General features: G+C 52.7%; 1 protein-coding gene across 1 annotated transcript in view; it reads left to right on the top strand.

The window, feature by feature from the left end:
* The first annotated feature begins 2,006 nt into the window (after positions 1-2,006).
* The window catches only part of JPH2 (junctophilin 2), a 30,425-nt gene continuing 10,488 nt past the window's right edge, over positions 2,007-21,943 (top strand). The window contains 2 exon segments of the mRNA XM_034067220.1: positions 2,007-2,566; positions 9,771-10,554. Of these exon segments, the coding sequence (XP_033923111.1) occupies positions 2,188-2,566; positions 9,771-10,554 (1,163 nt within the window). The 5' untranslated portion in view covers positions 2,007-2,187.

Raw genomic sequence — 21,943 nt, 5'->3', positions numbered from 1 at the left:
TCCCCCTTCTTAAACAGGTATATTTCTGCCACCCATGTTCTGAGTTCAGGGCATTAGTAATTATGGGCAGCCAAGTGACCATACTTCTTCAATAATGATTTTTTACTGCTCCCAAATGCCTGCAGGCAGCAGCCACAGCACTGCTGTGGGGCTGAGAACTCCTTTCAAGACCACGTTGCTTTTTACCATTGCTTTCATCAGTCACTGCAGCCTGGTACCTGCAGGGTTTAGGGCTGAGACATCAAGTGCTCAGTACCATGTTGCAGAAAGTGGACTGAAATCTGGGAGGTGATGTGAAAAAATGGGGTAGAAAGATGTGAACTGGTGTGGACTTGGGGAGGGAGGACAGGAGTGCTGGGCCACTAGAGGTCCCCCCCGGCTGGGTGCTGTGCCCTGCCTGGGTGCTGCAGCTCCACAGCCTCCACCGTTGGGAGAGAATATGCGTTTCCCTGCCAAAATGGAGAAATCTGAAGCTCTGGCTGGTGCCTTAATGCACACACACAATGTTGGTGCTTTCTGATGTTTGGGTGTGTTAGTGGTTAACAAAGGCTCTTTAAATGCCAGCATCTGCATAGGTTACTAACATTTGAACTAAGTGTACTACCAGGTCACAACACTGCTGTTAGATTAGGAAAAGTTGCTAAGTAAATAATTACGTGGTCCTGAACTTGGCATTTTCTTCAGGCAGTTACAACATCTTTGGTCTGGTAAGTGCTGGAATGCTGTGGAATAAAAGACCACAGATAGCTGCAACTGCTGCCTTAACGCTTTCTCTCCTGTTACTACTAGGTGTTTTAAGATGCTTTGGTCTAACCAGGAGCCACAAACCAAACCCCTCCAGTTTTGCTTTGAGAAAATGTGAATTTCCAGCCCTTAATTGTGCAGCAAGAGCCTGCAAAATGTGGCTCAGGAGTCCAAAAGCTGAGCTCAAAGATGTCCAACTTCAGCCAATTTCAAAATCTGACTTTTTTTAAACCAGAAAGCTTTAAAGGGCTGGTTCTGCTAAGTGGTACTTCACGATGGTGTTGGAGTCCTTCACCATTCCTTCCTGTGGCTGAATAAAAATGAAGCCTTTTGTAATCAGCTCCATAGTGGGCAGCTGGTCCTTCTCACTTGTGCCTGCAGGTAATCTGTAGTTTATGTGCTGTATATACATACTTGGCTTTTCTTACAGTTATATATTGCATGGGGTTTTTTTCTATACCTCTTCTTCCTAGAAACACCACTAAGGAGGTGTAAAACTGCCTTATGGGACTCTGAAACGTCCACCAGCTGTTAAACAGAAGGATAAGTTTGTTGTTTGGGAGCGAGGTGGGAGTGACTACGAGCAAGTCGCTACCCTAAAGCAGCTCTGGAAATTCCTGGTAATAGGAGCAGCCGGGGTGAGTAAGGCGTCTGCTGCAACCCGGCCAGGGCTGTGCTTTTACTCCTTGTTGAAACTGCCCATTTGAACACCGCTGGGAGCAAAGCTACCCCAAGGTGCTGCCTCCCCGGCCCCGGGGACTGCACTGGCTCTGCGAGAGGGTCCCCTCCTGGGGGTCCGGCGGAGCGGGACGCGGCTCCTGCCCACTCCCTGCGCTCCGGTGCGCTCAGGAGGGGATGGGACCGACGCTCCCCTTCCCAGGCTCTATTTTAAGCAGACGCTTACTTTCCCAGCCTCTTCTCCGCCTGGATCCCTGCCCGCGGCGGGGGGGACGTGTCTCTGCCCTCCTTCATAAATGGGCCCCGAGGCGGAGGCCGGGCTCCGGGGGTTATTTTTGGGAGCAGCTCCTGGGATCCGATGGCCTTGTTAGGGCAGCGCTGACCTTTCTCCCGGCGGGGGAGGAGAGCGGAGCGGGGCGGGCGGCTGCGGCCGAGGCGGGGAGCGCGGCCGCCTCGGGACCCCCCCGCCTCTGACCCCCTCCCCATCTCTGCCGCCGGGATCGGGACCCCCCCTTCTCTCCCTCTCTCCCTCCTCCGCTGCGGGGTTCGGCGCCGGGGCAGGTACCGGCGGGTTCGGCGGCCCCTCCTAGGGGGGCTCGGCCCCGGCCCGCCCCTCTCCTCTCCCCTCCCTCCAATTTCTCCTTCCTCCGGTTCCCCGGCCCCTCGGCGAGCGGCCGGTCCCGGTGCCCATCCCGGCTCGTCGGGGATGCTGCAGCCTCCCTCCCACCCCGGAGCGCTGCCCGGCGGCGCGGCCCCGAGGGTACCATGAGCGGCGGCAGGTTTGATTTCGATGATGGAGGCGCCTATTGCGGGGGCTGGGAAGGGGGCAAAGCCCACGGGCATGGCATCTGCACCGGCCCCAAGGGCCAGGGCGAGTACTCAGGCTCCTGGAACTATGGCTTCGAGGTGGTGGGCATATACACGTGGCCGAGTGGCAACACCTATGAAGGCTACTGGTCCCAAGGCAAGAGGCATGGCCTAGGAATCGAGACCAAAGGACGGTGGGTTTACAGAGGAGAGTGGACCCATGGCTGTAAGGGACGGTACGGTGCGAGGCAGAGCATGAGCAGTGGAGCCAAGTATGAAGGTACCTGGAATAATGGCCTGCAGGATGGCTACGGCACTGAGACATACGCTGATGGAGGTAAGGATGGTTCTGGAGGGACTGTGAGGATGATGCCTTATACCCAGCCTGCAATGGCAGAGTTCACGTTGTCCTTGCTGAAGGGGTGACCTGATCCTATATAGCCCCAGTAGTGAGATCCAGGCTGGCACAGTGGTCTGCAATGACCCATTTGGGTGCTTCAGGGCTTGAGGCACAACCACCTTGTAAATGTGTGTGTGTGTGTGTGTGTGTGTGTCCCCCAATGTTCACAGTCTGGCACAGCTCGCTGCATGCAAACACAAGGAGGGAGCAGTGGGAGCATTGCCCCCACCATCCCTTCCTTGGGAGCTGCTCTCAAGTGTCTGTATCAATCGTTGACACCAACCAACTCGATTTCTGTAGTCTGTGACTCCTGGTTCCCCAGGAACTGGCTGTTGCAGTTCATCACTGAGCTAAACCAGACCCTCCTCGCTGGTGTGTGACCGCTGCGAGCCGTTTGCCTTCTCACTGGGCAGCGAGTTGCGAATGCTTTCACATTGGATATAAGCCACCCACGGCATCATAACATGCTTTGCCTATGCATTAAATACGGCTTGCATGCCCCTGACGGGCTGCCTGGACATCTGCTTTGCCGAACCGTTTTGGTCGAGTTCATCTGAGCTGTTTAGAATACATAGTCACACGCCTTTCCCTAAAATAAATCCCTTCAATTACTTGGAAGCTCTCAACTGCCACTAGTACGCAAAGGCACCGTGTAGTCAGATATTTGTTGTGCTCTTTAAATGCTCAGTCTAATTGTGTTCTCCCATTAGTGGCAATTTTGGGGTTAGAAACATTGCAAGAATCTCTGTGCAAGTGATTCTGAAGCTCTTCAGTCCTGTAATGTTTCAGGCTGCCATATTTAGGATAGCTAAATAGAGAGGGCAATTTCAAAGAAATACTCTTAAAAAAATGGATCAGAATTGCATCTATATTTATTTAAGAGAGGCAATGGAGTTAGTTTGTAAAGAAATACAACAGTAATGGTATAAATCTTCAGAATGAAAAGCATCAGATTTATACTCATTAGGACAAATGGACTAATTCAAGATTGGCTGTCAGTTTTATGCTTCTACATAAACATTTCTGAATGAGTTGCTTAGGTACATGGCTAACTTAAAGGCTGGGAATATAGTCTTGAAGTGAATTCCTTTTCTTAGTGTCCTTGGAGGTTTTAGGTACAGACACGAACCAATGCACCCTTCCATCTCCTTAAAGTCTCTCCCATCTCTGAACCATGGCACAGTTAAACACTGAGCTGTGCAGGCTGCAGCGAGAGTTCAGGCTAACACAGCACTTGTGTGCTGTAGAACCTTCACGTGTTGCCATGAGACATGTAGGTTATGTATAAATTGTGCTCTGATGAGTTATGAGCAGTGATCAGGTAACTGATCAGTCAGCAACGGCTGCCACTGGGACTCATTCTGGAGGTGTCAAGGTCTCCTATGAATTTGCAGGGCTGCTTCCTCACTGCTTCCTGAAATGCTCATTCTTCTAAGGGCACAGGGCTGCTGAAGTTAAGTTCATGTTGTGGGGGAGAATTTTGAGAGGCAAAACTTGATGTAGGAGCTTGAATTTGTTTAGATCCTGGACTGAAAGCAAGGAGCAGAAGAGAGGGAAAGACGAGTCAAGAACTCCTCCTATAGCAATATAGAATATGTTGCTTCTGTCAGCACCGCGCTCCCGGGGGTGTTGTCCTGCACCCAGGAACATGCCATCTGCATGATCCCCGGTGCCACCTGAGGTTAGCAGTGCAGCCCTGGGCAGTGAAGATGTTCCCTCCCGAAGTCCCACTCAGCTGAGCCCCCTGCGGCCCAGCCAGCCCTGGCTGTGCTGTGGCGCTCAGCGCCTGCTCCTTGGCTGTGCTGTCATGTCCTGGCTGTTCATTCAACACGTGAGCTTCTCTGACCCTATGGGAACGTGCAGAAGCTCCATCCAAAGCCAAGGTGAGGATCATCAGCCAGCATCACGTGTGTGGGACGGGGATGGAATGATCGTACTGACTTGCAGGATCCACTCCTCTCTTACCAACTCACCTGGGCACAGAAACCATCTGCACGATCCAGATGTGGCCAGGCTGCTAACTGGACCTGTTAATATTTGAATTTGGGTTGCCAAGATACACATCTGGAAAGCCTTTGGAAATATGCTGTCCCTTGAGCAGGGGATGTGATTCCCAAGCCCCCTGGACACCAATCACACGAGGAAGAGGGCTCTGGGAACGTGCAGCTCTTGCCAGATCTTTAGAAGCTTCAGGTCATGGTCAGGGTGCTTGTGAATTTCAGGGAGATGAAGTTTTAAATGTTCTAATGTTTTAAAACAGACTTTGAATTAACTTTTTATATATACATCTATAAATACCCATAAAAACTTTAAACTTCAAAATGCACTTAAAATACACCTCTAGGGTTGTCTGTGATTTGTGTCTTGGGGCTGGCTGAGGTTGGTGGTTACATAAAGCCCAAATCTGGAGTGAAGCTTTTTGAAATCCCACTAGGTTTTTGGTGTCTAATAAGAAGCAGGCTCATGATACGGTTCAGCCCAGGCACTGCAAGGGTCATTCGCTTTTTCTTTCCACTACCAAATGTCCATTTTTGTGAAAGCTATGGGACACCGACAGCTTAAAGAGCTCATCTTCTGTAATGGTGTTGAGATCAGCTATGGAGTTCAGAGCTCCTGCTGTGGCAGGGCAGAGACAGTAACAGTATGATATATTTCCTTGTGTATCCAAGATGGATACACGTGTCTGGTGCTGTCACCAGGAAAGAGCTCAGAGCCCGTTATAGGGGCAGGATGCACCAGTTAAAGTGGGCAGTGATTGTGGAAGGCATGCCATGAAGGAACTCCTCACTTTGAGACATAAGCTATAGTAAACACCTAGTTATTTGGCTTCCACCTCTAGGTATTGTCTCTGCTGTAAGGAAGGCCTCATTTTTTGGTTACTTTTGTGCTTTTGACACCAAGTGCTTGATCTAGTCAAGCCTTACTGCAGAAGAAAATCTCACTGCTAATGCAGAATTGTGCTGTGTACCGAGGGTCAGGCCCAAAGCTAGGTTTTGTTGTACAAATAACTATTTATATATATCTATACTGGGGGGGGGGAAATCTCTCTTAAAATCAAAGCAGCTTAAAACAACTTACTTTTGATGCTGCAAATTGGTCTCTAGAGCACTAAGAGAAAACAGTGTCAGTTAACTCTGAGAGGAAACAATTGGACCATTCAGTGATCACAAGACTGCAAGAAAGGGGAAAAGAAATGCAGAAATGTGCTTTATCAGGAGAAATGAAATGGGGTGATATGGAGCAGCACCAACTCCTTGGGGCAGGGAAAGCACAGTGGGAAGGGGCCTGGGCTGTGGCAGAAGGAGCAGCATCCCTGGGACTGTGGTCGTGAAAGCAGGCTCCAGGCAAGCTGTGATGGTGCTGGCTTGTGTCAGCTGCTCTGCAGCAAAGCTCCTGCATGGCTGAATTTAACCCATGAATTAATGCTGTGATTTTTTTTACCCCTCTCTGTTTCTTTTTCCTGCCTTTCTTTTCCAACAGAACCCACCAGATAGTACTGTTGGCCCAAAAGGCATCACTGTGTTTTCACTGGTATATCTTGCATGTGGTGCTGTGCACTGATTTAATGTCCCTGGCCTTTTACACTGAGTTCTTCTAACATGTCTACCATCACAATATCTGGGTAACAGCAGAGGATCACAGGGCAGTGATTTGTTTGCATTATTTATCTGGATGTTTGTATTATTTACATTCATTACTAATTATACTGGAGCTTTGGGGTGGGCTGGAAAGGGGAGATGCGACCCTGCCGACAGCAGGCTCTCACTGCTGGGTTAGGTGTGCACCTGCGGCTGAAGGTTTTGCCTTTGATTCAGCCTGGCACTGTCCCATCCTGCTGCCAGGACAAAGTGGAAGGTGCTACCGCCCCATTTGTGTGTTTGGAGGTGAGGGCTGCAGGGATACCATTCTCATCAATCCCACCATTTAATCCTTCCCAATCCCATAAAGATACCCAGGCAGGTATCCTCATCCCCCACTTTGGTTGAGGATGAGCAGAGGTGATGAGCTGCATACCTGGGGATTGCAGAGTAACCAGTGTGTTTTGTCATTATGACAAGCAAAAATGCAGGCACTAAAGGATTGTTGGGGTTCTGTGCCCCAGTAATTGCACCCTGATGGTGCAATCACCATGACAGTGATGTCCCACTGTCCTAGTAAACCAGGCAGGGAAGTGGGGTTCAGTCCCATTTCATCCTAGAGATTTTCTTTTTCCACATCCACTGCTTTTGAAGTTATTTTAAGTTTTTAAGTATTTTTAAGTTATTTATTGAGCACAGAACCTCAGAGCATGGCTGCCTGTCTGGCAGCTCTGCATCCTGCCTGTCTCCCCTTGCCCAGGCTGCTTTGGTACTCAAGGGGTGGCTCAGGACATACACCCCCGATCAGTGACTGCCCCACGGTGCAGAGGGGTTTGCACAGCCCCATTCTCTCCTGAATGGGCAGCTCTGGGACGTGCCAGGGAGCCAGGGCTTGGCTCCGCTCGATCCTTGCGTGTCCCGACGCACGGCTGCCGGCGCCTCCAGCCGCTCTCAGCAGCCTCTGGCTCCGCTCCAGGGGTGGTTGATGGCTCTGCCCTGGCAGGAAGCCTCAGCCGGGCACGGAATGGCAGCATGAAGGGACACGGCAGTGCCTGCTCATCCCTGCGCTGGTCAGTGTGTGGTGTTTGTGCACACCAGGCACTGGAGGGATGAAGTTTGTGCTGTATGTACTGAAGTCAGGCAGCCGAGAGCTGAAGAGTAGTGTCAAACCTTGCGCTGAGGGTAGGTACATGTGCTCCTGAGAAGTGGCACCTCCATCTCTGCTCCCTGTGGTCCTGCTGTGCTGTGTGGCTTTTCCAATGCAGGTGCCCCTGCTGCTGCATAGGGGCACAAAGGGGACCAGGGACTTGCTGGAGGGCAGTGGCTGCTCTGACCTGACCCCTCTAAACCTGTGAGGCTTTTCCAGAGCTCCTTTGCCAGGGGGTTATCATGGCAGTGCTATCAGCTGTGTGCAAGGTTGTCCATCCAGGAGGAGGTCTCCAATGTCACCCTGATCGTGTGTCAGCCCTGTTCATGGACTGGATGGGTGGGATGGAGCACACACTTCACCAGCACTCAGTGGGGAAGGATGTGGGGCAGTACCAGGGTCTCCATAACCTCATTTCTTCTGAAGGTTTGTCACCATATTATGGAGAAGGCTTTGGGACCACAGTGAGGAGCATGCCATATACCTGGACATCTCCAGCAATGGTCCTTCTCTCCCCCCTCATACCCAGACCCCTAACTCCCACTGCCCACCTTAGTTTTCCCTAGCAGAGCTTCAAGCTCCGCCAGGAATCCGGGCCATGTCCCGTTGCTGTGGCAGATGGCTCCCCATGGCTGCCTGCAGCCTCCAGATGCTCTGCACTACCTGAACCCTTCCTTTTTTTAGTAGGGGACACCAATTGCTTGCAGGGAGCCCGAGCTCTGTGTGCTGGGGGGTGGGCAGGGACTGGCGGGGGGCAGCAGCTGCTGCCTGCTCGGGCACTTCTTGTCTTTCCTGGCCCCCAGCGCTGTAAGTTAACACCCCACAGGCAGGTCCAGAGAGGATTTCAACGAAACCTGAAGCTTGGGAGGAGAGATTATGTGGCAGAAGTGGCCTGGGACAGAGTAAAAGACACACTCCCACCATCGCCAAAGAAGGAGCTGCATTTGCTCCCTGGGGAGCAGGGTCATCCCTGGTCTCGGTATCGGTGCCTAAAGTGGAGGATATGAATGCCTTGAACATAGGTCACCCCTTTCTGTCCCAGCTGGGCCTCCCTGGGACCCCAGGGATGTTTACATGGTGCCTCCTGGTAGGACACTGCTTAATGAAACCAGGTTTAGGACAGATGCCTGGAAAAATGCCCTCAGTGTGGCTGGCCCTTCACTGGCATAAAGACTAAAGGAGTGGGGTGGCTTTTCCAGAGGTGTTCATGCTCCCCCAGCACCCTCTGCCCTGGGAAGGGGGCAAGTGGTGGCCTCTGTCCTGCAGGGTTTTGGTCTGGGGCAGAGTGGCCCATTCCAGATTCTGTAATGGCAGGAGCAGAGCTGAATGTTTGGGGTGGTTTGCTGTTTTCTGAGGCAACCACACCTGCAGACTAAGGAGAGCTGGGCTGGGGAGGTGACTGATCCCATTCCACAGCTCTCATCACGGATGCCTGCAGTGTTGGTATAGGAGTGTGGTAGATGCTGTAGGTGAAGGCTGCACTATCAGCCCCACCAGCCCTACCTGGGAGCTCTTCTTGCAGGAGGCTTTGAGTCTCTTGACCTCCTGGTGAGAAAAATCAGAGCAGTGGTCTCCAAACCACTCTTATGGACCCTGCAATGTGCAGACCTGGAAGGGGCAGTGTGCTTTCTCCAGTCCTTCAAGGTGTCGCTTCCAAGGCCCTGACATCTCTTAACAAGGTCCCATACCTGAGGTGCAGCTCTGGCCATGGTGAGCACAATCCTCTCTGTGTCCCCCGTCATAGGACAGCGTGTGCCCTCTTGAGCTGGGTCTGGAGGAGTGTGGTACTTTGTAGCAGGGGTGTAGGAGCCCCACACAGAACTGTTCCACTCCCCCTCCTTCCCTTTTCACTCATCTCTTGTTTTGTGCAGTGTGGCACCAGCCTTGGCCTTGGGGCCACAGAGAAGCTGTATGTCAGGGCCAAGCAGATGCAGCTGCAGGTACCAGGGCAGCCCGTGCTATGGCTGGGTGCCCAGCTCGGGGGTCTAGAACAGGTCCTGGCAGCCTGTGAGTGACAAACTGCAGAACAGGCTGACAGGGACTGTCACCAAGCCAAGGAGAGCTGTGCCACCAGAGCTCGTGTGTCTGATGGGGCTGCTGACATCCTCCAATGCCACCCCCATAGGGCTGCCTCCTGCTCCCTGCTCTGGATGCAAATGCAGACCCCATGCGTTCAGTGGGTTTTGGTTGTCACCAGTGTCCCCTGGTAACCCAGCCCCTTTCCAATGAGCTCTTGTGTCCTCTGCCCTTTGCTCACTGGGGACTGCTGCTTTTGCATGCGGGTGAGCACTAGTGGAGCTGGAGCTCCTCTCTCGAAGGGAAGGTTGGTACATCCACCCTAGTGCAACCCACCTTCCTCTGCCTGCTCACCCAGGAGCAAGCTGCCTTTTCACCCCATCCCTCTTCTCTCCCGCAGGCACGTACCAGGGCCAGTTCACCAACGGCATGCGGCACGGCTACGGTGTGCGGCAGAGCGTGCCCTACGGCATGGCCTCGGTGGTGCGCTCCCCACTGCGCACATCCTTGTCCTCCCTGCGGAGCGAGCACAGCAATGGTACCCTGCCGCAGCAGGACTCGCCCGCTGCCAACGCTGAGAGCCTGCCCCTCTCACCCACCATCACCCGCGGGGGCTTCGCCCTCAGCCTCTATGCAGAGGTGGAACCTGGCAAGCCCAAGAAGGGGGGGCTCTTCCGCAGGGGCTCCTTGCTGGGGAAGCTGAAGAAGTCCGAGTCCAAGTCATCCCTGTCCAGCCAGAAGAGCCGCGTCAGCTTCCTCAAGAGCGAGAGCGGGATCAGCTCGGCCGCCAGTGATGCCACCTCCACCGTCAGCCTGGGTGAGGGAGCTGAAGGTGAGGAGTACTCCCCCTTCGAGTCCGACATCGATGCCACCACCACGGAGACCTACATGGGTGAGTGGAAGAACGACAAGCGCGCTGGCTTTGGTGTCAGCGAGCGCTCCAGCGGGCTCAAGTATGAGGGTGAGTGGCTGGATAACCTGCGGCACGGCTACGGCTGCACCACGCTGCCCAGCGGCAAGAAGGAGGAGGGCAAATACCGCCACAATGTCCTCATCAAGGGCATGAAGAAGCGTGTGATACCCCTCAAGAGCGCCAAGATCCGGCAGAAGGTGGACAGGAGCGTGGAGGGGGCTCAGAGGGCTGCGGCCATCGCCCGGCAGAAGTCAGAGATCGCAGCATCCAGGTGAGTGCTTGTGCTCCAGCACGCAGGTCCCTGTGGTGATGGTGGTCTCCATCCCATGTGTCTCTGGAGCTGTGCTCTGTGCTTCCTTGGTACATGAGTCCAATGGGCTCTCTGCAATTTCTGTTTAATTCTTTGTGCTGAACGCTGTCAGAGCAGGGCTAAGAGCGCTTATGGCAGTGCAGTGATGTTCGGAACATGTCCCATGTTCTCTTTCTCCCACCCTCTCTTGTACCCCTACAACCCTGGTCCATGGGGGAGCTGCTGGACAGCAGGAACTGGCCCCAGTGCTCAGCAGGATGGAGAGCATAAGCTGGTGGGATGGGAGCATCCCGGTGCTGTGCCAGGCTGCTGGAGCCACTGGGTCATTGATGGGGCAGGGTGAGAAACAGTGGGGTTTGACTGTAGTAAATCCAACAGCTCAGGAGCAGCAAGTGAGATGTGTTCCAGTTTGTTAATCAGGTGTGCAGCAAGACATAGTTCAGCTTGTGTGCTGAACCTGGTGTGACTCTGTGAGTAGTTTATGGGATGCATTAAGGTTGTTGCTTAGTCTTAGTGACTTGATATAATAGACTTCTGGGATGAGCACTGCTGTGCTGGGGTGCTGCGGACTGGGAGGCATTGCTTTAGGGAAGGAGGAAGCAGGGAGGGCCCAGTTGGTTATATCTTCTCATGTTCTCCCAGTTTGTCCTGGCCAGACCTCAGGGGTGGGAAGGGGGCTGTGGATGCGTGCCTTGGATGTGTGCCTCTGGGGTGTGTGAGGGAGGAGCGTGCAAGGGCTGCTGCGAGCACGTGGCAGTGTCCTGTTGCACCAGTGTCCCTCGCACTGACAGACATGTAGGCACTGACAGGCACCACATTGCCCCTACACTGCCTGGAATGTTGGGACCAGACAGGTAGGCTCTGCTCAGAATCAGCTGTCTTAGAAACTAGTGGGAAAGGAAAGTGCTAATTGCTCTATTGTTCCTCCTGGGATGGAGGAGGGAGAAGATAAGAGCAGCTCCATGGTCTGCCTCAGAAGAGCAGGAAAAATGCTCCTTCTGCTCTGCATCCATGCCTGTGTCTGAGCTGTGCCGGCAGCACGCTCCTCCTCCCACAGTGTTTGCGCCGGTTTTGGAGCCAGCCTGGCAGAGACCAGGGTTGTAAGCAGGGTTGGAGCCTTAGTTCCTTTCCTCTTCCTTGGGGAAACATGGCTATGACAGACCTTGAGGCTTCACCTTGCGTCTCCATCAAAACCTCACCCTGCGCAGGCTTTGCTGGCCAGTGGCAGCAATCCCATGGCTGTCCTGCCTTGCTCCGATTGCTGTTTAATTATCAGTTACTTCATTATCAAATGAATAACACCAGGGGGGTGGGAGCCTGTTCCCAAACCCCATCCCTTCCCTTCAATAAACCACAGCTTTACTCTCCCAGCAGCCGTTTCTGCTCCGAAGTTTTGCAGGGACTGTGATTGTTTTTTAGGAAAACCCATCTGCTTCAGTGGCCAGTGGAGAAAAGCACCAGGACTGCAAGTGCAACATTGTGCAGGGCCAGCTAGGATAAAAATAACAGCCTGGGGTGACGTGGGGCCCACTGCATCCTCCTGGCAGGGCCAGCTCAGCCCAACACCAGCTTTGCTGAGCGCGGGAAAAGCGTGCGGCCGCGGCACTGGGTGCCTGGAAATAAAGAGGCTGGAGGTGCAAAAGCTGATCCCTGAGAGCTCCAGGTTTACACAAGCCTCTTTTTATTATACACTATTTACACTTTGGATCAAAAGCGGCTCTGCAGTGTTTTCCATCAGGGGCTGGAATGTACCCGCTGTCCTGGCGGGGGACTGCATCCCTCCCCAGCATGAAGGGGAATGATTTCCTATTAAGGAAACCTTGGAGCTGGAGGAAATAAGACGTTAAAGCCGATTTCCTCCAGGGAGTCCTCCCCTAGCAGACCCTGCGATAGTGTGGTTGTTGTGGCAGGGAAGAGAACACTGTTTTCCCTGCAGTGCCATGTCCCTGGTCCAGCTCAGCTGCTGCAGGAGCAGAATTCAGGCTCCTTCATCCTGTAAACTATAACTCACCCTTTCCATCCACGTTTATTCCTGCTGGATGTTGCTCTGTGCAGAACCACTCTCTCTACCTGCCCTCTTTCAAGACTCATGCTCTCCTTCTTCCCCCTTTCAGCTCAGCTTTGGGGTCAAGAGTAAATAGAGGTAATTTTGCCTCTAGAAGGTCCTTAGGTTAAACCCCAGCTCTGCCACTGACTTTCTGCTTGGCTTTGAACCTTGCCTCAGTTTCCACACCCAGGGCAGAGAGTAATTGCAGACAGATCATGAAAATTGGTTATTGTGGTTTATAGAAGGACTGTGCTATCATTAGTTTTGCCCAAGCTCGTAACTGCAAGGTGGGGTTTTCTAGAGGGAGCATTTACATTTCTCCTCAGATGGCCGTGTGTACCTTACCCAAATAAATGTCTCTGAGAACACAGGAATCCTTCTGGGGGAGATGTGACATATCTTTAGGTAAGATTATTGCTAGGAACTACACAGCAGCCCAACTCCCTCCATGTACCTGTGCTGTTGTAGATGAATGTTTGAGATTCATTTGCTCTTGGCACTCAGGGGAGCCCCTTGCAGAGTTAATGTACTGTCACATCCAGCCTTCCACTGTCTGGGGGTGAAATGTCAGGAGGAGGCCAGATTTCACTCTTTTGCACCATAAAAGGCTCTTTAGGGATAGAAATCCTGAGGAAAACAAGCCCAAGTGCTGGAAGCTGCCTCGGCTGGTTGCACTGCAGGAATCCGAGGCACGTGCCTAAGCTCTGGGGGTGTGCAGGCAGGAGGCTACCAGCAGCACTGATCATGCCCCTGACCAGGGATGACGGTCATCGTGGTCAGCAAACCTTCCTCATCCCGTGCTCTGCTCCGAGGATGTCTGAGGCACCAGGCTGCTTTGGCAGCTCCTGACCTGCTCTGTTTGGGCTTTCCAGCCAGCACCGAGGCAGTGCCAGCTATTACCCTGCTCCCTGTCTGCCCAGGCAGCACTGCCCTGGCCTCCTCTGCTCCCTCCTGAATTCTCCTATTGGCAATCCTTCTGCTTTCCGCATTGTGCAAGAGGCTGAGCACAGAGCTGGCTCTTGAGGGAACAGTGATTGTTTTCATTCCTTTTTTCATTATTTTAGTGAAAATCATTGGGCATGGGGTCACCCTGCCCTGAACAGCCCATCCAGGTCAGCTAGATGCCCCCTCACCCCAGGAAGAGCCCTTGGTGCTGCTCAGACATTAGGCAGAATCCCCAGGCATGTCTTTTGCCAGCGTTGGGATCAGCTGGTGGGATGCAGCTAATGGAAGTTAAAGTATGATGAATCCTCATCCAGCCTGCTGCCACTTGGGAGAAAAGTCATCTTGGAATGCAGCATCTGCAGCCTCCCCCTTTCCCATCCTGTGCCCTGTTTGGGGCCTCCTTTGGAGCGGGTGGGAAAGGTGGTGAGGACCTGCGATCATCATCTCCCTGTGTGAAGTAGACAAGCTGCCTGGAGGACAGTGAGGAGGGGACAGCCACTGCTGAGCCATGAGAGAGGCACTTGAAAACCATCCTGAGGTGTGTAAAGGCTGCCCTGGAGTTTTCTGGGCACATGGGTTGGTGTCAAACAGGGTGCTCTGCACCCAGGGGTGCTGCTTGTGCTGTGTGAGCTTGCCTGTTGTATAGAGAGGACGGTTCCACTGGAAGCAGGGAGAAGGATCATGGAAATGGTCAGTGTTCATCTCTTCAGAACAGATTAAAATTAAAAGCAAGAGAAGGGCAGGACCAGCTGCAGGGGGAATCTGATTCTTTGATTGCTGTATGCTCAGTAGCTGGGGAGCTCATACAGGGGATTTCCTTCTCACTGGTGTCTTTGAGGGACAAAAATGAGTATAAATACTGCAGTGGGATCTGCTGTAGTCTGCCTCTGCACATGGCTGTGCCTTCCTGTGACTTGGACCAAAATGAATGGAGGGACTTGGCCATGCATCCTGCAAGGCACAGGTCTGGCCATGCTCTGAGGTCATTTGACAGGCATACATCCTGGTAATAACAACTCAGATATATCTGCCAGATGTCCCAGGATCAATAGGAAAGCAAGATAAGAGAGGCAGTAGTGGCTGCTGTGCTTCACCTGCTTGTCTTGAGATGCCGGCCCTGAAAGCCCCTGTGCAGCTGGGTGTTTTATACCTGGAGAGTACAACTGAAAATTAATACATGTTGGATTTAGTTTTTATTTTCATGTATTATCTACAGAGCTCCTGCTATGCTGCTGGTTGGATAGATTTCTAAGGATTTCTAAACTGCATTCTGAAACGGTCGGCACTGTTGCTGTTTCAGTAGGGTTTACTCATCGCAGTGAGTCTGAGCTGTGTGAGTGGTGCGTGTCAGAAATCACAACAGCACAGCTTCCCCGGCAGCAGCACACACGCATCATTCACAGAGTGAGCTGCTGCCTGGTTCTGGAGCCTGCGCTGGTTTTCTGTCCGCACCCACGTCTCTCCCTCCAAATAACAAGAGTGCTCCATGGCTCCCGTATCGCTTTCCAAACCTTCCCTGCCACATTCCCGGCAGCGCTGCCGCTGCCTCCCTGCGCGCAGCATTCCCAGCCTGCGTGGCCAGGCGGCAGCAAGCATCTCCTCGGGGAGCGGGGTGTGTGGTGCAAATGACGTCCTGAAATCGCTGGAGTCAGCAGAGCCTCCTGACTAAATAAGGGCAGGCAGAGCAGGGCTTTATCAGCGCGGCCCCGGCTCGACAGCTGAGCGCCGAGCCCCGTGGCAGCCCACGCCGCTGGAGCTCGGCTGCGCCTTCCACTCATAAGGGGCTTTATTTGGTGCGGCTTTGCCCCCGCGAGCTCCTGCCCTTGTCCCCCGTGCTCTTGGGGTTTATGGTGCCGGTGGGGAAGGTGGGCAGCCAAAGTGATGTCTTCCTGATGCTTTGGGGGTGTGTCCAGTGCAGAGGTGGGCTGATGGTGGCCTCGGGTGTCCTGGAGCTGATGGCACAGCTCATCTGCAGAGTTCTGATGTGGGATTTCAGGTCTGTCAAATTAGACTCAGGGTTTGCTCTGAAAGAGTTTTAGGATTTGTTTTCCTTGCATTGTTTTCCTTCACAAGCATTAAACCCATCAGGACTCCAGTGCCTTCCCAGACCTTTAGGTCTAAGGCTGGAGGGCACGCAGCAGCAGAGGTTCCAGGCAGTCCCTGAAGGTGAGCCTTGAGGCTGCTGCTTGGGATAGCAGCTGATCCTCTGCTGTCCCAGCTTCACCATCTCTTTGTCTCAGGACTGTAGACCCATGTGATGGATGGGCAGCAGCAGGCAGGAGATAGGCAGAGCTTGTCCTGGCTCCATCCAGGTGGAGTATTGGCTGCAGTTTACCTTTGATCAGGAACTGTCAGAGAGAGCTATTTCTGCAGCTGTATGATCAAACACTGAAGATGCCACAGCCTGATCTCTCAGGGGCTTAAAAGATAGGTGGGAGCTGGTCAAGGTGGGACAGGATCCCCCCAGCATCATTAAAGTCCCTCCAGATTCCTCATGGAGCACAGGGAGAGGCTCACCCCAAGCAAGGTGTAGCCATACCTGGAGGTGGTCAAGTGGCAGGAGCCAGGAGAGGTCCTTGATGGCTGGATATTCTGACTGCCCCACAGCTGCCATAGTGGGACTGAGCATCTAGGTGCTTCCACAGGAAGGGCTTGGAGAGAGCCAGTGCACACATGGGCAGGGAGAATTGACGGCAGCCATCAGGCTCCTGCTATAGATGGGTCACAGTGGTGAGAGGATGCTCTTTGGTCCCGCTCTCCCAGCAAAGATGATTCTCACAGAGCTTGGTGTGTTTATAAAGAAGATAATCCTGTTTCCTTCTTTCTTGGTCAATAGAAATCCAGTTGCTGGCATCTATTTCCACACCAACCAACCCCGCAGCTGGGACTCTCCCACTTTCTGCATGGTGTTAGTGCCAGCAGTGCTCACTCCTTTCCATGAAACCAGGTGAATAAAGACCTTTCCTCCTTGAGGCTCCTGAGCAGGCATGATCTCCTCTGTGAGGCTTATCAGCACAAACTGAGGTCTGCGTCCAGGATAACCATCTGTGGGGATGACAAGGGGAATCCTGCCTGGCCCATGTCACCGTGACCAGGACCACTTCAGCTTGGGTTTCCCTCAAAGCTCTTGAATGGACAACATCCCTGGCTGCCTTGTGCCATGGCATTGCATTGTCACCGTGTGTGGGTTGATTAGGAGCCTTCCCACTCTGGGACTTTGTGTCACTCGCATCTTGGAGATGGGGACCCCCAGTTCCTGTTCCAGAACCCAGGCTCAGTTTTCACAACCTTGTGATCGGGTCTGAGCAGGGCTGGTTTGGGCTTGGTTGGGCTGGGGTTTTGTGGTTTTGCTGCCCCAGAGCACCCATCCCCAGCTCTGTAAAAGTACTGCCTGATTCAAACTGCTGCCTGACCCTCATCCTACCACAAAATGTGGCTCAGGTGAACCCTTGTCTGTTCCTGGTCCTGTGTGTCCACCGGGACAGCAAGCCTCAGGGTTAGCATCCAGTGCCAGGATCACACACACACCTGCCCTGGCTGTGGGACCCCCACAATGTGTCCCCCCATGTGTGGGGCTGGAAAGGTTCAGTGCCACAGAACGAGTGATGGTGTGGTGCCTGCACTCCTTTCTTTCAGCTTCATCCCCAACACAGACTGGCTGTTGCTCCAGCACTGACACATTTTTAGCCCACCATGCTCATTATGCTGAGATGAGTTCTGACTCCAGAGGAGGGTGTGCACAGCTTTATCTGTTTTCCACCCCTTTGGAATTTCCTTAGGCACTTTATGCCCTATTAGGGTAAGAGGAAGCTTCAAGGAGAGCACATCGGTTGGGCAGCAAACTGCTTTCTCCAGGGCTTCCTGGGTCTTTTGGGTTGAATCAAGAGGTGCTGTGGCTTGCAGGGATCCCCTCAAGAGGAGCAGAATTTGGATGGCAGGACATCAAGTAGAATTAATGGGCTGTTCATTCTGACCTTGTGGGAAATCCTCACAGCTCACAAACCCGGAAGGGGAAAATGGAAATGTGATTTTAATCTGCAAAAATAACTGTGGAAAATGGTAGCTTCTTGTTCAATTGATCTCCTGCTGCAGGCAGCAGGAAGGCTTTGACTCCTATCCAAAGGCTTGAAATGAGCAGGCAGGGAGCTGGGCTTGGAAATCATGGGATTCAATCAGGCTTTGCGGAGAGGTTATCATTGCAGTGGAATGTGAAACAGGCTTATCTGGAAACAGAGAAAAATATTTAAGTAAAACATCCAATTTAAATATAAATCCTGAGATACAAACCCCCCCCCCCCCCCCCCCCTTCCTGCAGGAGGTTCAGTCTTTTCAGCTGATCCTGGTGCTGAGCTGGAGCAGTTTGGCTTCCTGAGTTGGAGTTTTTGTTGCTTGAGACACCTGGAAGGCTGGGAGAAAAAGGCTTCTGCCTTAAGTTTTGATGAGTAATTGGGCTTTGGGGTTCCTTACTCTATGGTTTGGATTGGTGAAATCTGAAAAGACATTTGAGTTAGAAGTCGCTAAAACTGTTAATTGAAAATAATCAAGTCTTAGAGACACAACACCCACTTTCTGACAGTCCTAGTGCTAAACACACGTCCTAGTGTGCTGGGTAAACATGCTCTGCTTGTGGATGCCATGTGTTTGGCAGGGCCTGGGGCTGGGCAGGACATCCTGCGGCACTCTGGGCTCCCTTGAAACAAATGGCTGCTGCAGCTCTGGTGTTTCCTTGGAAGTGGGAATTCATCCCCATGGGCAGGAAGCAGCTCCTGCCCACTCAGTGCAGGTACAGTTAGAGAGGCAGGAGGACATGGGGGCTGAAAAGCTGGAAGGTCCTGATTGCATATGTGCCTTAAAGACCTCCTGATGCACTGATCAGTGAGATAACCTGGCTGCTTTGATTTTGAAGAGATTGCTAATTAAATAAGGGTCCCCAAAGCACTAGCTGAGTCCCTTTGGTAATGGTGTGGTGGAAGCTGGAATAAATCAGTGACATTTGTGTGTTATCCTGAGGTCGTGCTGCTTTGGGGAACTCGCTCATCCAGGCTTTGCTTGATCAGCACTTAGGGCAGCCTAGAGGAGAGTGGATCTGAAAACTAGGAGGGATTCCATTTGGCAGCTACAAATCCTCCCTTTTCCCCCAAGATATCCCTGTGGATGGCCTCCTGAGCTGCTCCCAGCCTGGCTGTGCTGCCCACCATGGAGGTGGCCAGCAGTGCTTTGAGCCAGCAGGTTTTGGCTTGCACCGCCCCATTTAGAGCCGGCTCTGGCAGCTGCCGGCTGGCATCCGAGGGCTGTGGGGGAATGGAGAGCGCATCTCCCGTATGAGGGGCTGGGGTGTGTGAGTTGTTGTCTTATTGAAGACAGCTGCAGATCTGTCTGCTTGTAAGATTAATATCACTTTAACTGCTCCAAAGGGAAGTATCCCTGGGTGAAAGATGCAAGTGGCTCGGGGCTATTTAGAGCTGAGGATAACATTTCGGTATTTAAAAAATTCACCAAGTAATCATAAAGGCTAATGCTTGCTGAGCTTGTTAGGTGGCAGGGAGCTCTGCCAGGCCTGTGCTCCTGCAGCACTGCATGGAGGAGGATGCTCTCCTCCTGGCTGAATGCTCTGTTTGCACCCTTTCTGTGGAAGGAAGGATGAAAGGTCAGATTCACCCAGTTAAGTAGCCTGGACATGACCAGAATGCCACCACTTGTGTCCAAGTGCTGGTACCATGAGTGAAAAGTCTGGAGCATCTCATGAGCTGTCTGCAAGGGGAGGCTGAAGGACAGAGCTGCTCTGCAAGGACAGGATGGCTTTTCTGTCTGGATTTCTTTTACAGTGATAAGGAGGTGTTTCCTTTAGGAGGCAGTTTGTTTTGGTTTCTGCTTAATTCACAATTTAGACCACACCTTGCGGGTGCAGAGTCCATAACACAAAGCAGCAAAGACTCAGGTACCCCAGGGATATTGGAGTGTAAATTGAGTGGTACATGCACATGAGAGATGGAGCGAAAAGAGCAGAAGGAGGGTGAAGGGTACAACTGGCTCTCAGGGCAGGGTGCCCGTGGTGTGGGACATACGGGTGGGTTTGACTGTGGGCAGGGAAAGTGGCACAAGAGATGGACTGAAAAGGGGTATTCCCTCCCACTGGTTGGACATATTTAATGTTCATGGCTCTTTTTCTAGGGCCTTTTGAGTTGTGCTGCTGGGTGCTATAAAACCCATGAGCCTCTGTTGTAGTTTCATCCTGAGCTCCTCATCTCCAGACTTTCTCCTCTGCTGGCTTTTGCATGGGCTGCTTTTTGCAGAGGCGCTGGGAGCTGGCAGCACAACCAGCAGTAAATAAAGAAAGCATGGCCCTGATTCAAGTTCTGTTTGAAACGTATCAAATTTATAAGCATGTAATCAAAACCAGCATTTTCTGTTCTTGCTAAAGCTCATTGTTGGTTTTGAGCAGATTTTAACCTCAGAAGAAATTTTCCCTCTTGCACTGTTCATGTCTAAGGTTCAAAGATCACCTCCCTGCCTCTCTCAGCCCTCAGCCTTTTTATTTTCACTACTGTGCCCAGCAGACACCAGGCCATGGGCCGGGAGAGGTTTCATGTCATGGGTTGCATGCACTGCGCTGTTCCACTGTGGCTGGTATTTGTCCTGCATGGCAGACAGGGCCAAGATTTCCCTGTGTTGAGCTCCCAGGGACTGCCAGCCATGTGGATAACAAATAGAGAGATACTCAAGGCAAGTTTGATGTTATTGTTATGGCTGAGCCCTTTCCTCCAGCCTGGGCTTTGTCATGGTGTTACTAAACCCTCAGCATGGCTTGTTGGAGGGCTGCGAGCAGCAGTGCATTCCTGTTGTGTCGCAGGGGTGTGTGGCACAACCAGGGAGAATGTACATAAAGCACCATGTGGTGTCTCTGTAATCCAGATGTTCATCAGATGGATGATGCTGTAAGAAGTAATCTCAGTGATGGAGGGACCCAGCACTGGCATCAGCATTGCTGGCCAGGGGAGAGCAGCACCCTGCTGGGCACCAGCAGGGCCTACCCGTGGTGTGCTGAAGGTGCCAGATTTGAAACTGCAGCCTTATTTCCCCCAGAAAAACCTTATTTCCCCCAAATCAAACACTTCCAGATGACTTTGCAAGCATGGACACTGAAGTTAGGCATGTCCTCCCGAGTGAGAGAGACAGGCAATGCTGTCATGTAGCTTGCATCCCCAGGGCAGTGCAGGATCCCAAAGTCATGCCACTCAGCTTGCTGTCACAGGGAGCTTGGGAGCTGCCTCGTGGCCTCCTTGGCCTCACACCCCCCTGTGCCCAAGTGGGTCTGTTGTAGAGCCCTGCTAGCCTTGGGGCTGGGAGGGCTCATAGTGATGTCTCAGCTCCCTCCACCCACAGCATCATCATGGCAGCCTCTGAAACCCAGGTTGGGTCTTCCTGGCCTCGCCACCTCTTTACCTGCAGGAATTGCAGTGCTCAAACCCCACACAGCAGCCAGATAGTATCCAGCAGCTTCTCTGGAGGAAAGGCAATCTCCAGCAGAACAGCATAACTGAGAGCTGCTTTGTCACCTCCAACACCTCCAGTCTGGTCTCTTGCATTGACCCTGGATGCTGGGGGAAAGCTCAACATCTGCACCCCTCTGGTAACATGTTGTCATGGGTGCAGCTCTGTCCTTACTCATGGAGGGAGCAGACCCCAGATCCTGTCCACTTCCAAACTAGTTTTTTGGGAGCCACCTTTAGGAAAGCATCTGCTCTTGCCAGGAGCTGTCTGCTGCTTCCCCAGCTGGGGCCAGCCGGCTGATTATGTCTGGCTGGGAAGTGGCCAGGACAGCCTCTGCCTGGATCAGCGAGCAACTGAAAGGGGGGATTTTATCTGTATGGTGAATCCCATCCTCCAAGAGCAGCAGGACAAAGCCAGGGTCGGAGCATGTCCTGCCGGAGCGAAGAGCTGGATCCTCACTTTGCAAGCTTCTTCCCGGGGCTGGCGCCGGGCTGACTGTGTGCCCCAGAGTGTGCCCAGCCTGCTCTGATCCCCCAGGCATGGAAAGCATAGAAACATCCCCCTTGGCCCCTGCCAGATTATAGTGGAATTAATCATGCTGATTACATGCTACCAAAAAAGGAGGTGCTTTCTCTTTTCAGAGCTGCTCCAGACCTCCTCCTTGTGAACAGCAGCTTAAAATTGCTGTTTTCTGCCGCATTGTGTCTTGTCTCTGGGTTTTTCAGGAGTTGTAATAGTTTTGGATAAAAAGACCAGGAATGACAGCAATCCCAGGCAGCTCAGCCTGCAGAGCAAGTGGGGAGATAACGCGTGAGTGTGGGCAGGGAGGTGAATCATGGCTCCAGCAAAGTGAGATGTCATCCCAGG

This window comes from Melopsittacus undulatus, chromosome 10, assembly GCF_012275295.1.
Source record: "Melopsittacus undulatus isolate bMelUnd1 chromosome 10, bMelUnd1.mat.Z, whole genome shotgun sequence".
Lineage (NCBI taxonomy): Eukaryota > Metazoa > Chordata > Aves > Psittaciformes > Psittaculidae > Melopsittacus > Melopsittacus undulatus.
The sequence above is the reverse complement of the archived record's forward strand: the minus strand, read 5'-3'. Positions and strand labels throughout refer to the sequence as shown.